Below are 15,000 nucleotides of genomic sequence, written 5' to 3'. Positions count from 1 at the left end.
AGTGGTAGTGAGGCAGTCTAGTCATAGTGAGGCAGTCTAGTAGTAGTGAGGCAGTCTAGTGGTAGTGAGGCAGTCTAGTAGTAGTGAGGCAGTCTAGTCATAGTGAGGCAGTCTAGTGGTAGTGAGGCCGTCTAGTGGTAGTGAGGTAGTCTAGTAGTGAGGCAGTCTAGTGGTAGTGAGGCAGTCTAGTGATAGTGAGGCAGTCTAGTAGTAGTGAGGTAGTCTAGTGGTAGTGAGGCAGTCTAGTGGTAGTGAGGCAGTCTAGTGGTAGTGAGGCAGTCTAGTAGTAGTGAGGCAGTCTAGTGGTAGTGAGGCAGTCTAGTGGTAGTGAGGCAGTCTAGTGGTAGTGAGGCAGTCTAGTGGTAGTGAGGCAGTCTAGTAGTAGTGAGGCAGTCTAGTGGTAGTGAGGTAGTCTAGTAGTAGTGAGGTAGTCTAGTGGTAGTGAGGCAGTCTAGTGGTAGTGAGGTAGTCTAGTGGTAGTGAGGTAGTCTAGTAGTGAGGCAGTCTAGTGGTAGTGAGGTAGTCTAGTGGTAGTGAGGCAGTCTAGTGGTAGTGAGGCAGTCTAGTCATAGTGAGGCAGTCTAGTCATAGTGAGGCAGTCTAGTCATAGTGAGGCAGCCTAGACGTAGTGGTTCTCACCCTCCGCCCCAGGATCTGGTTGATGGCTGCGCTCTCCTTCAGCGTGCACTCCGCCACCACTTTGGCCCTCATCTCCTTCATGTAGAGCATAAAGGCGTTCAAGGGCTTCTTTATGTGGGGCTGCTTCTTCTTCTCCTCTTCCTTTTTAGCGTCGTGTTTCCTGTGGCGTGCGAGAAGACGGGGAGGCTCAGCGATGTCCACCAGCACAAGGCAGACAGATTGACATCACAGGAACAGGGTTCCCACATAGACCTTAACTTCTTGACTGGATTTGAAGATTAATTGTAATATTATATTGGGGCAAGATAATTACCAACTAACACCACTTCTGTTATCTGAAGTACAACTATAGAACATGTGTAGAGTTCCAGTATAGAAAATGTGTAGTTGTATGTGCTTCCAGCATTTCCTACCACAAAACCGTTCAAGACATTAAAATACTCACGAGCTGTTGAGAGAGCTAATGTCACTGTGGGACGACTCCTGCTTCACGTGTGTGGTGACGATGGCCGGGTGGGGGATGCCCGTGGTGTGCAAACTGTGGTGGGGGGGCACCATGTGCGGGGGGAACCTGGAGGACAGAAGACTGGGTAAACCGGCAGAGTGGGCGCAGGTTAAATGGGAAGGTTGGAACACAATGTATACATACAGCACTGTACAGTTAAAGTTTTTTTTAGTTCAAGTCATCCTTGCCTCATCTTGTTACGAAACTCACTGTTGTTTCTCATGATATTTTACTGAAATAATTCAAAACGTGTCGCTTATTTTCTGCAAAATGTTTACATTGTGATATAATTCCTCTTCCTCCTCTGTAGACACTTGGTTATTTCCATGGGTTTAAAAGGCAAAAAAACATTTATGAAAATATTACCGATTTTGTACAAAGGCAAGAGTGACTTGGGACTCACATATCAAAAACATTGGTATTGCAATAAAAAACAAAACAATATGCTTTTCACATTTCTTCCAATAGAAACAGAAGTGACAATAACGCCATGCAAACATGCACATGTTTAACCCTTTCACTACCACACTACAAAAGGTTAACAGTCTGTAGTGTGGTAGTGAAAGGGTTAACCATCTGTAGGGTGGTAGCGAAAGGGTTAACCCTTTGTCGTGTGGCAGTGAAAGGGTTAACCTTCTGTATTGTCGCAGTGAAAGGGTTAACCCTTTGGTAGTGTGGTAGTGAAAGGGTTAAAACCCTTGTGCACCCCTGGGGTCTTTTTCTACTTTTTTGAAATATTTTGAGTGTGTGTGTGAGCACAGCGGTGTCTGTGTTTATTATTATTTCATGAAATTGGGTAAATATCTTAATTTTACATATATGTTCATTGTGTGAAAAGCTTATAACATGAAACACTCTAGAAAAATAGTTACAGATTTAGTGACTCGTTCACCCCTAGTTACTTTTTCTACTCCCATCCACTTCAACGTTAAAACGGCATTTTTAAGCATTTTTAAATCTGCTCTTATTCGTTCAATTCTCGATATATCTTGCCATCCTTTGCATATTCCACGAGATAAGGACCTTGTAATTGCCGGGATGTGCTGTTACCGATGTAAAACTCATGGTGGCGTCATCGCTCCACAGATAACTTTGCCAAAATTCAGGGGGAGGTGAATTAGGCTGTGGCGGGCTGCCGGTCATTGAAACTCCGGACACAGGTTTTGTGGTGGTGGGGGGGGGGAGCGAGTGGATTTTCAAGACAGAACCAGAGGCGAACCGGACCGCGCAGTCCACAGCGCGCCACACGCCGAAAAACAAGACCCCCATAGCCGGCGCGCGCCAACGAGGAAGTGTCCTGGACGGATCAGGTCTGGTTCTCGTCCCACCACCGAGGCGAGCCCAAGATCCCTGCCGCAGCAACACATGGAAGCGCCCGCACCATATTTAGGTCAGTTGAGCACTTGGTAACGTTTCGCCTCAACGCCGTTTCTGGCCGAACTAGTCATCGAATCTTTAATATTTTTTTTGATTCGTATTCAGAGGTAATTCGTCGAGATATTTCTAATTGGTATTTATCAAAAATAAATATGGGAAATATGGTCAAAAACAACATTTATCCGTTGTTTTCGATGAAAAAACACGTTCTATCAAACAAACACAGGTTTGAGTGGTTATAATTCATAAATATGAGTAATATGTTGAGAGATATATTGAGATTATACTATTACTGTTAATCATGGGTAGAAAAATGTTTTAAAAATAGTAAACAGGTAAAATTATATGGCTTTAAACATGATGTATCAAAACTGACACCAATCCCCAGCGGTTTCCCCCATTGTTAGGCATGCACAAGGGTGGCAGAGACCCAAAGTGTCATTCACACTCCAGTTAGCACTTATCTCCATTGACTTAAAAGTACAATTTATGTGAAATGTGTCTTGTGCATCTCAAGATGGGATCCGTCCTAATCTCCTATACACGGCAGAGAAAAGCACTCTTAATCACGCATAAGTGTATTCAGGAGTCCAATTCAATTAAGAACTATTATGAAGAGGAGGACAAACCTCTAATACTGAAGGACATTTCTGATAGCCAAGCACACTGAGCACGTGAGACAAATATGTCCTCTTAGATAGATCTGGCAGAGGCATGGCACATCTTGATCTTTTGACAACTCAGTATGTGTATTTCAGCATTCATCCTAGAGAACGATTTAAAGAGTTGTATAAATATCTTTCACTTCAAGAATATGTATAAAGAAGATCAGACTTCATGAAGTTTCCGTGTGGCTATTCTTTTCTTTTTGATTGATTGTTAAATAATTGTAATTTATTTTGTTTATTTATCGTTTTGAAGTAAGCTAAATACGATTTTTTTCTCCCCGCTCCTTTTTTGCTCATGGAATGTGCAAATTGAGAGGTACTTTGATTATGAAATACTTTTTTTTTCATGGAACTGTGCATTACTGTGCATTACTGTGCATTGCCATGAACGGAACAAATACAAAGTAAATGAAAGATCTTTGACAACTGGATGGATGGGTGTTGTTTACTATAGAGCCTTGATTCATTTAGAGCTCCCAACTCCTACATGCTATGCTTTTCAGGTACTATAGTTGTTATTGCCTTAACCCTTTCACTACCACACTACAGAAGGTTAACCTTTCACTACCACACGTCTGTAGTGTGGTAGTGAAAGGGTTAACCCTTTGTCGGGTGGCAGTGAAAGGGTTAACCTTCTGTATTGTCGCAGTGAAAGGGTTAACCATTTGGTTGTGTGGTAGTGAAAGGGTTAATAACACTCACATTTAAACAATTTGGGACTTTGTAAAGACGCAGGGATTTGAAGTATCTAAAAAAAAGTATAATAAAAAAAAAAAAATCTAACCCTAACTAACCTTACCGTCATGCACTTGTCCTAATAAACTAACCTACACTCTAGCACTCAACACCTTGATGAACATTGTTACTCAGCTGATAGAGTTGTGCCCTTCCTGATGACTTGTCGTACAGAACTTGTAAGTCGCTTTGGATAAAATCGTCAGCTAAATGACTAAATGTAAAATGTAAATGTAAAGCGCTACGGTGAATTACTCCTTCCTTATAGAACAGTGCTTTTCAGTATGACACTCACTTTGGAAATGTGCTCTTCCAGAGGAACGGAGCTCATCAGGAGGTCTTTACTGTTTACAACGAATGTCTCATTGTTAATAGTAGTCGACTGTCGTACTATGATGTAATGTGGAGATTCCTTTTTTCATGCAGCATTTCTTCACCCCCCCCCCCAAAAAACAATAGCTATTAGCTAAGCAACAATGTTGGAGACATCAAGACAAACAGCTTGCAGTGACACCCTGCACATTTAACAAGTGTGTGGATTTGTTAAAGGAACACGCCAACATTATGGGAAATGCACTTACCATCTTCTCTAGACTCAGACAAGAAGATAGATACCAATTTCCTTTCTGTGCGTTCGGTAGAGTTAGCCTAGCTTAGCACAAATGAACGGAAGTGGATATGGATCAGCTAGTCTAGCTTAAAACTCTGGGAGAGGGTGTTTTTGGCAGGCTAGTGGTCTGTATTCATTTGTGCTAAGTGAGGCTAGCTTGCGGCCAGGTAGCTTTCTACTGAATACACAGAGAGGACACTGGTATCTATATCTTCTCGTCTGACTCTGGAGAAGACGGTAAAGCAGATTTCCCACAATAGCGACGTGTTCCTTTATAAGGAGTGAGTTCAGCAGTTTCTAGGGCTGGTCCACTTTACTGTCAGATCACTATGTTAACGGCCTTGTCCTCCATCCAGTGGCATCATCATCATCATCATCATCATCATCATCATCATCATCATCATCATCATCATCATCTCATCCTATCCCACAGATACACTGATTGAGGGCAATAACCTGCATCATACTGATTCACTTCAATGAGCCGTTTGGATTCAGTGTGAAAGACAATAATTATGTGGTGGAGATTATTTGAACGTGTGTGCGAGTGTGTGTGTTTACAGTACTGTAGCCTACCCTGCTCTGACTGTACACAAACTGAGGAGCAAAGGAGGATGAAGGAGGAGGAGGAGAAAAAAAATAAAGAGGGGGGGGGGGGGGGGTAATTTTTTTTTTTTTTTAACAGCTCATTATCCGACTGTGTCTGGCTGCATGGCTCCAAGCCAGAATATAATGATGAGGCTAAACTCGCCAGGAACAACCAGTTTCAGTTGGAGGCCATCTCAGGGGAGTGCCAATGTGCCCCCACCCTCCCTTTCCCCCTCTTCTCCCTTCATCACTGCCACGCTGGGTGTTTGTGCCATGTCATCCACTGATGGGGGCCTGGTGTCTGTGGCTGCAGATCGGCCATCATTAGGGCTGCTGCATTTCCCCACTCGCTCTCTTTTTCCCCTCCATCTTTCTTCCCCTCTCCATTCTTCCTCTGTCTCTCTCTCTCTGTGCACTTGTTAAAATGTCCTCTGTTCCACATCTATTTCTTCTTTTCTCCCCCCCCCTCTCTCTCTCTCTCTCTCTCTCTCTCTCCTCCCCTGTCCCCTCACACCACCACCTCCCTCCTCCCTCCCTCCTCTCTCCTCCCCCTCCTCTCTGTTGCAGCCACCGCGTGGCCCAGGTTATGGTTTAAACATGACGGCCTTCATCCCTTTGAAGCGCCGGGGCATCATCACCCTCATCATCATCATCATCCTCATCATCCGGGCTCATCAGTGCCGAGCGGCGCCTTGGACCAATTTAACCCCCCCACCAACCCCCCCAGGCTCCTACGTCTCAATCTGAACTGTAAGGAATAGCTGCTGCTGTTGGTGGTGGTGGTGTGTGTGTGTGTGTGTGTGTGTCTGTGTGTGATGTGTAGTGTGTGCATGTGTGACGTCTGTGCAGTGGCCGCATGGCTTCCTCCTGCAGGCGTGTGTGTGTGTGTGTGTGTGTGTGTGTGTGTGTGTGTGTGTGTGTGTGTGTGTGTGCAAGTGTGAATGTGTGTGTGTGAGTGTGTGTGTGTGTGTGTATGTGAGTGTGTGTGTGTGCATGCATCTCCCGGGGCTAAACTCACCTTGACATGGATGCGTTGACAGTGAGCGCAGTCGGGTAGGGGTGTCTGAAGCCCCCTGTTGTGATTGGATAAACAGGTTGACCTTGCCTGGGTAGAGGAGGGAGGATGGAGGAGGGAGGAGGGGGAGGAGGAGGAGGAGAAGAAAGGAGAACAGGTGAAGGAACAGCACCACAAGGAGAAGGAGGTAAGAGCCCTGGGTCTCTCTCCTCTACCCGACACCCGCCTCTTTTATTCTCATTTGATCGGGGACAAAAATCTAGGGGATTGCGGAGCGCACATCAAAGGCAGGGGGGAACTCTCAACAATTTGAATGCCACAAATCTTGATAGGAATGGCTAATTAAGTTTCATAACCCTTCGCACGGGCGTCAGCGGAGCAGCAGCCCCCCCCCCCCCCCAAGGAGCAGGGGCCTAGGTGTTTTGTTGTGATAATTAAAGACGAAGCCTGGGTCTCTTTAATGGAGCCATCACGCTAATTGAGGTCTACACATCCAAAGACAAACAATAATGAATGTAAATTTATACCAAAAATAAAGTGCGGCGAATCAAAGGGCTCGGCGGTGGTGCTCGGGGCCTCTCCCGCTATTTAGACCGCGGTGAGAAAACATTAAATTAACAGAGCCTAATTTGTAGCCTTTGTCAAATTAACAAGTGTTTGACAAGAGTTACCAGGGGAGGGCCCCCGTGTGGAATTGTGGGTAAAATACAGGCAATCACGGTTCATTACTCTAATTGGACCGTACAGAGGCGCGCAAAATAGCGTTCGCCACAAAGGGGAGAGTCGCGGGCTGCTGAGGGCTTCTGGGTATTTACTGGAATGCAGACGTGTTCTACCGCCCGGTCACGATGTGGAGAGAGAGAGAGAGAGAGAGAGAGAGAGAGAGAGAGAGAGAGAGAGAGAGAGAGAGAGAGAGAGACCACCGCTGGCTTTCGAACACACCTTCTGATGCAAGCCGTCTGTTTGCCGACTTGGCATAGTAGTGTTCCACCACAGACGTCTTGGTCGGCAAACACAGGTGATTGTTAATCAAATATCTGGTGCTTATCATTAAATCACAACTATGGTCGGTGAGCTGTAGCGTTGCACCATTTTGGTTGGCGTGAAACATCCCGAGAATACTACGATGAATAACACACGGTTTATGTTGGGAGCCATCCTAAAGGGTTAACACCAGCCATCCTAAAGGGTTAACACCAGCCATCCTAAAGGGTTAACACCAGTAATCCTAAAGGGTTAACACCAGTAATCATAAAGGGTTAACACGAGCCATACTAAAGGGTTAACACCAGCCACCCTAAAGGGTTAACACCAGCCACACTAAAGGGTTAACACCAGTAATTCTAAAGGGTTAACACCAGCCACACTAAAGGGTTAACACCAGTAATTCTAAAGCGTTAACACCAGCCACGCTAAAGGGTTAACACCAGTCATCCTAAGGGGTTAACACCAGCCAAAGGGTTAACACTAGGGATGCACCGATCCGATATTGATATCTGCCCCGATATGACTAAAATAGCTGGATCGGGTAACAATATATATATATCGGATAAAAAATCTTTTTTTTAATAATAAATAAACTTATTTATATGATGTTGCCTTGCACAAAAGAATAATCCCAGTCTCTTCCACACTGTGAGGCATACAGTTCATTAATTGAACAATGGATCGGTAGCCTACTCTGTATCGGCCGATACCCAAAGCCCAGGTATCGGTATCGGGACTGAAAAAGTCAGATCGGTGCATCCCTAGTTAACACCAGCCATCCTAAAGTTACACTGTTGCATTCTGGTGATATAAATGTGTGAATCAAGTGTAAACAGTCATATAAAAGGAGTCACTTACTGTGGTACTAACCATCCTAGCGGATGGGGGATCTGGCCTACAGCGCCAGGCGACAGTGGGTAGTAGGGAGATATATCTGAAGGGTGTGGAGGCCTTGGAATTCCTGGGATGGAAAGAGAGAGAGAGAGAGAGAGAGAGAGATAGAGAGAGAGAGAAAGAGAGAAAGAGAGAGAGAGAGAGAAAGAGAGAGATAGATAGAGAGAGAAAGAGAGAAAGAGAGAGAGAGATTACAAACAAACAGGTTATTCAATATCACATCCGCTGTCACCCAAATCTTCATCAGCACTAGATTCCGTCCTCTGTGGGGCTTCCACAGTTTGAACGGGGCCAACATCACAGGGTGTGCGGCTGGGAGGAGGAGGAGGGGGAGGAGGTGGTAGTGGAGGAAGAGGGGTTGGGCTCACATGTACACAGTACTAAATCACACTTCCTGATCAAAGGCCTTTTGAGGCGGGCAGTGGCAGAACGTGTAGCGCGTGCGAGAGAGAGAGAGAGAGAGAGAGAGAGAGAGAGAGAGAGAGAGAGAGAGAGAGAGAGAGAGAGAGAGAGAGAGAGAGAGAGAGAGAGAGAGAGAGAGCAGAGCAGAGAAACACCAACTCCATCCTGTCACATTGCTCTATTGAATCAGAGGATTAACAACGGGAGAAATAATTGAGGTTTTAGAAGTTAACAAAACGCTGCCGCCGCACCGCGCGTTGCAGAGCCTCATACATTAGGGATTGGATTCAGTCCCGTCCACGGTAATATAATTAGACCTGTCCCTGTGATCATAGCGCTGCTGTCGGAGGGATACAAGTTGAGTTAAACTAGCGCACAGGTTCTAGATGTTACCTGACAACGTATGGGTGAATGAAGCGATGTTGTGATATAAACTAGTCCGTTAGTCAACTAATCGCCATTAGGATCTTGATCAACTAAGACTTGTTTCTTTTGGTCCATTTGTTGTTTTCTATGTCCCTTTTCCTGTTGAATGAGACATCTCCTGGAAAATGACACGCACATCCCATAATGCTATTCAATTACATCAACTGAGACCTTATTTTCATTTGACAGTGTCAAATGTCAATATTGTATAAAAGGCAACAAAAAATATATAAAATCTTTGCTGTACTGTATGTGACTCCAATCAGGCGGTGACTACTTGAACATTTAAAGTTTGCTTATGTTGTAACTGTCTGTAAGCTGTCTTTTAAAACGGTTCTGATGGAAAGTAGGGCAATATGTGAGGGGAGCCTTGGCGGTGCTAATTGCACCCTTAACTGCGTGAGTTTAGCGCTCGGTATCTGCTCCGTCTTTGCGAGCTATCCACTAAGGACATTGAGCGGATGAGATAATAGCGCAGACACGCCTGATCTGCTCCAGCGCAGTTTGCTCGCGGAGCAGTCTGCACCTGACTGCGCTGTTGGCAGATATCAGGAAGGGGAAATGAAGGCATAGACATAACAGTATTTTTCACCATTAGTATTTTGTTCATTTCATAATGTATAGAGCTTGCTTAATTTGTATTTTCATGACACATTGCGTCCTTTGTTTTTGTCACTATCGTCATTGCATAGTTTGTCATGTCCTATTCCAATTAAATGTTTTACTTATAATTGTACTATATTCTATTGTGCTATAATTAATTTAGTTCATATCCCATTTAATTTAATTCAACCTCTTTATTTACAGTTGTCCAGCCATGGCCTATATATGATTTCATAGTTATATTCTATTCTATTGTGCCTTAGTTCATATTTAATTTACTCCACATCTTTATTGTATTATCTGTCTGTTAATGTCTGTCCGCTAATGTCGCACCAAAAACTACCAAAGCAAATTCCTTGTATGTGAAAACTACTTGGCAATAAAGACCTTTCTGATTCAGATTAATTTCTCCATCACCGCAAATACACCCTCAATTAATATCGCCACGCATGCGCGCGCGGGGGAGGGGGGCATAATCCCACGGGACAATGCATTGGGAACTTGTGTCCCACAAGGAGACCTACCCCCGTGAATATTATTATGCGGATCGGAATATACGGGCGCGCGCGTGGGAGCTTGCGCAAATTCACCCATATTTTTCCACTGCCACGTTTGGATATCCCAACTGCACTCAGACTGGGATATGAGATGCCAAATGTGTTTATTTAGTTTATTCCGTATTGTATTTAGTTTATTTCGTCATTACATTTGTTTGTCATCCACAAATAAATTATTTTTAGCAGACCTGTCCATAGTGGTGAATCTTTATACCGAATTTAAGCACTGTGCCAGTGAAGATATTTTCTAATTTACGAATATGAGTGTGTGGTGGTACAATTGGAACGTGAGTGCAGTCAATAATAATAATAATCTTTATTTATATAGCACCTTTCATACGAGAATTGCAGTTCAAAGTGCTTTATATAATGAAGACATAATCAAACAAGCAGCAAGAGCAATGCATAACACAAATAAAAGTTGCAGCTGATGCAAAATCTAAATCTCGTTTCAAAATCAATCAATCAACAACGCCGACAACATTGGGAAAGCCGACAACGTTAAATAACAATGTTTAAATAATAAATACGATTGCCTGGGATCTCTGGATGGCTGGCTCAATATCATCCTTGATTTCATCCAGTAGATCAAGGATTGCTTGAGCTGGCAACCTGTGTCTCCGGATGATTTCAGTCTCACTTAAATAAAAAGGTGATATTCTCCTTCGAAATATTCTTTCACAGGCATGACTGGCATAACGATGCCTGCGTCTGGCAACAATTACTGCTGCCATGATCAACTGTGACGCTGGCAGTGACGCTGGCATGATGCCCCTTTATAGCGCTTATTGCTTAGTTACCACCATGTCTGTGAAGACGGTAGGTGCGTTGTGTTAACTGCTCGGTGCAATTTGCGCCGGGCTTTGTGGATTGGGAGCGTTTTTGGACGAGGCTCATTTGCATAGAAAGGGGAACATGTTCCGCCCATATTACCTCATTTAAATACGCGCTAATTGCACCGGACGCAATGCTGATGGAACGCAGTTACCACCTCATTTCACCTGTTGCGCCTCCTCTGTGGATAGCAAAACTGTGTTTCAGTGCTATTTGCACCGGCTTTGCGTCGGAAAAAGCCGCGCAAACCCTTTGTGGATTCCGCCCTTGGTGTTTACTAGAGGGCACCGCCACGTTCCAACTCCTCATCCTCATGTTTTAACAAAAGCCTCCTGGTGAACTAACGGTGACAGAGATGTCCAAGCAGAGGACAGTCGTGGTGGCGCGGCTTCGTCAGACGATCGCAGCTTCCCCAGGTGTCGCCGTCACTGTCCCTGGCCCCACTTAGAGACCACTTCTGTGAGGCGTCCTGAACATGGGGACCTCCGAAAAAAGGTCTTGTACGCGACGTGCGGTTTTAAAAATAACAAAGAAGTTGAAACCGTGAGTTGATGGTGTTTCCTCGTTTTCCTGTAGCCATTGATTTTGTGACCTTACTCTCTGGAAAGCGTGAATGGTGCAGGCAGAGGACTGCATGGTCGGAGTACACAGGCTATATCAGACGAGTGGTGCTCTCATCATTTTGAGTGATTTGCTTTTTGTTTACAAGTCAGTTTCAGAAGTCATGCTTACGAGTCCTGTGTAGGGTTGAGTGAGAGTACCAATGGTGATATTGGTTGTAAAATATGTTGTCATTTTGACTCAGGAAATGCAAATCGAGAGTAACTGCAAAATGTATCAAGGTGCGACCGTGCAGTAAAACGAGCCCTGCTGCACTGATGCCCTAACTTCACTTTTGGGGGTAAGCTCACAAAGTCAATGGACACTGGAAAATGCTCTGCCTGTTTTGAAGTTTTAATTTCTCCGTCGCTTTGCGCTCCATTCCTTTCCTCATTGAGCTGCCTGGCGAGATTACTTTGATGAAAACTATCATTTGAAGCACGTTCTCGATGAATACACAGGCACAGTGTTTCTTTTTTTTCTAACATGTTGTAGTACCCCCTAAACAACTACATTTCCAAAAAAATTCCGCCTGTTGTTCCCCTTTTAAAGTGTGACAGGGATGTGTCTGCATTCAGTTGGCTGGGAGAGCAGGGACTTTTTTTTTTATTTACGCTGGTGTCTTCTTTCACAGCTGGCCCGCTGCTGCAGATGTTGTTGTGGAACAGTTCTGGCCCGGTGTCCGCATGGCCCCGGTGGGCCCTCGCTGAGTGGTTCCGCAGAGCCCATCCCGTCCTCGGAAACCGGTCCCGGGCCGGTGCTGTCGGTCACACCCAGAGTCCAAGAGCCGAGCCAGGGATGCAGGAATGACGGCCAAGGGACCGTTGCTGTCAATGTTGGACAATGGTGCCTGTAAAGCGGTTACTACATCCAAGCAGACACTTCACTGGGTTCTGTGTAAAAACTGGACTTAAAAAATAGCAATCTTACTTGCTTCCATTTTGTCCCCATTTTTGGCTAATTGGCTGCCTACCAGGATCAGTTATAAATAATAAGTTCAAAAGTAACTGGGCAGCAGGTGGAATAGGGGCTGGTGACATAGGAAAAGGGCCAATTTTAATGGCTTGTTTTAATATATTTGTATCAGATACCAAGACCAAACAGCCAACTAAAGCCCTGTCAAATCTATGTGTTCCAAAAACACTGGACATTTAAAATTAGCTAATGCCAAAATAAAACAAGAACAGTTTAACACCAAAAAGAAAAAAAAAAAAAAAAAAAAAGGCCCCTCCGGTTACCACAGAGAACAGTGTGCTAAATGAAGCAAGTCCTCTTAAAAGGAAAACTTTAAAACATAATCCCATTGCCGCCCAGTGCTCAAGTCCTAATATAGCTCATTAATTAATTCAATACTAAGCTCAATTAAGCAGCGCCATTAAGCACTACATTAGACAGCAGCTGGCTCGTTACTGGCCCTTTGTGAGGACGATCATAATCAGGGAAACATTATTACCTTAAAAACACAGACTAAATCCACCAGAGACCGTTGAAAAGCATGGGAATTATTCACTGTACCCCAAGTGCATTAACCTGAGAGGTGGCGCAGTCTCAGAGAATTATTCACAAACAGAAATGGTCGTCAAAATGGGTCTGTGAAATTAATTAAATTGCTTAAAAAGGTTATGTTCGATCGATGTCTGCATGGCAGGCTCATTCCCCAAGAGTCAGAATCAACTCGTTGACATGTAATATGACTAGGAACTGGTGAGTACATGGATTCCACCACTGAACCAAAAACAGTGAGTATGAGGCCAGTCAAGTGCTTTAAGCTCCAGGCTTGACAGAAAAGATGGGGCTTTCTCTCAGGCAGAAACACTAAACTGCCTCCAAAACTCCTCCACACCTGACTGTCCTGCGGCCAGTAGCTACGAGTAAAAATTTGTTTTACGATATCTCCATAGCGCGGATATGTGTACAGATGACAATGAGAATTCCTGTGTGTGCTACTGTGTGTTGGGAGGCAGACTTTCCAGATGAACACGCAGCATTGTCTCCCCTTGCAGAGACCTTGGGTGAAGATTTTTGTGTGGGGGCCGCTGGCTGTGTGTTTATTACTCTCCGTCTCTCCCGCTCTCTCTGCTGTTTGGATTTGAAAAGACCTTTCCACCACAATGACCGTTTTGTTTTTGGAGTCCCGGGGGAGAGGTGGAGTTGATGTGGTGAGAAGTGTGGGCTGGTCTATTACAACACCGTGTTCTTATGCGTGATCTGCTGTCCGTGCACTTGTCCAGGTCCCTGTTCATGGACCACAGGCCGTTAACACTTAATGGCCCATGTAGGGGAATCATGTGGGGAAAGATCATGTTTACACATCATCTGAATCTCTGCGTCTCTGTTTAAAGCCTTGTGACATAATCACCCTAACGGTGGCCTAGAAGTAGATGTTGTGTTACGGCTGTCTTCCATTACAATCACCCTAACGGTGGCCTAGAACTAGATGTGTGTTATGGCTCTAAAATCGATTTGTTGATTTCATCATGTAATCATACAGTAATGCAGAAGGACTTATCAGATATATGTGTATAATTGCCCAGGAAATAAAAACAACAACATACAAATCAACTATGTCATGGTCGACTAAGACCAAAACTGACCAATTAACCCTTTCACTGCCGCACTACCACACGGTTAACCCTTTCACTGCGACAATACACAGAAGGTTAACCCTTTCACTGCCACATGACAGCCGGTTAACCCTTTCACTGCCACACGACAGAAGGTTAACCCTTTACTATCACACAACCGACGGTCGCCATAAAGGGTTAATCTTCTGTCGTGTGGCAGTAAAAGGGTTAATGGGCTATCAGGGGGGGCAGCCCTAGTGTGTGTGTGTTATCCAGACCTACCTGTTTTGGGGTCCACGTCCGTCTGTAGGTGGGGTGGGGGGTTCCCTGGTGTGAAGTGCTCATTGCTGTAAGTGATCAGAGGCGTGAGTGGGTGCACATGGTGAGGGTGCTGAACCACTGGAACCTTATTAGACTAGAGAGAGAGAGAGCGGGAGAGGAGAGAGAGGGGGGGGGGGGAGAAAGAAGGAGAGGAGGGAAAGAGAAAAAAAGAGGCCACAGTGTTAATATTTGGGTTGGGGGGGGGCTTGTGGGTGCCTGCAGTAGAGAAATACAACTTGGCTCAAAGACTCTGAAGTGAGAGCCATGGAACAGTGGAGACTGCAGCATTTGCCAAACCGCCAGACCACAGTGAAAATAGTGTGGTTTGTAATTAAGAACACTTCTGTGGTGTCGCTCTGGAACACGGTAATGCAATCTAAGGGGCGGGAGGGGGAGGGGGGGGGACTTGCTGCCATGTCCTATTTGGAGCGGGCCTGTGTGATGAGCCACTTCTAACCACGTGATCGATCATCTGCAAACCACCAGGATGGAGCCAGGGTGTGTAAATCCACAGTCATTATCAGCACCAGTCACTACTCTGCTCTCTTCTATAGCCTCCTCCTGCCCCCCTCTCTCTCTCTCTATCTCTCTCTCCCCCCTCCCCATATCTCCCTCCCCCTCTCTCTCTCCTAGGGGTGCACCGATATATCGGTCGGGTATCGGTATCGGCCGATA

General features: G+C 45.0%; 1 protein-coding gene across 1 annotated transcript in view; it reads right to left on the bottom strand.

Moving 5' to 3' along the window:
- The window catches only part of tcf7l2 (transcription factor 7 like 2), a 137,959-nt gene that overhangs the window by 13,297 nt on the left and 109,662 nt on the right, over window positions 1–15,000 (bottom strand). The window contains exons 5-9 of the mRNA XM_084323732.1: window positions 14,287–14,419; window positions 7,983–8,085; window positions 6,141–6,227; window positions 1,085–1,225; window positions 640–799 (exon numbers count right to left, since the gene is read on the bottom strand). Coding sequence (XP_084179858.1) covers window positions 640–799; window positions 1,085–1,225; window positions 6,141–6,227; window positions 7,983–8,085; window positions 14,287–14,419 — 624 coding nt within the window. The remainder of the gene's footprint in view (window positions 1–639; window positions 800–1,084; window positions 1,226–6,140; window positions 6,228–7,982; window positions 8,086–14,286; window positions 14,420–15,000) is intronic.

The sequence above is a fragment of the Notolepis coatsorum genome, assembly GCF_963971535.1.
Source record: "Notolepis coatsorum genome assembly, chromosome: 10".
NCBI classification, from domain to species: domain Eukaryota; kingdom Metazoa; phylum Chordata; class Actinopteri; order Aulopiformes; family Paralepididae; genus Notolepis; species Notolepis coatsorum.
This window is presented reverse-complemented; position numbering and strand designations above follow the sequence as displayed.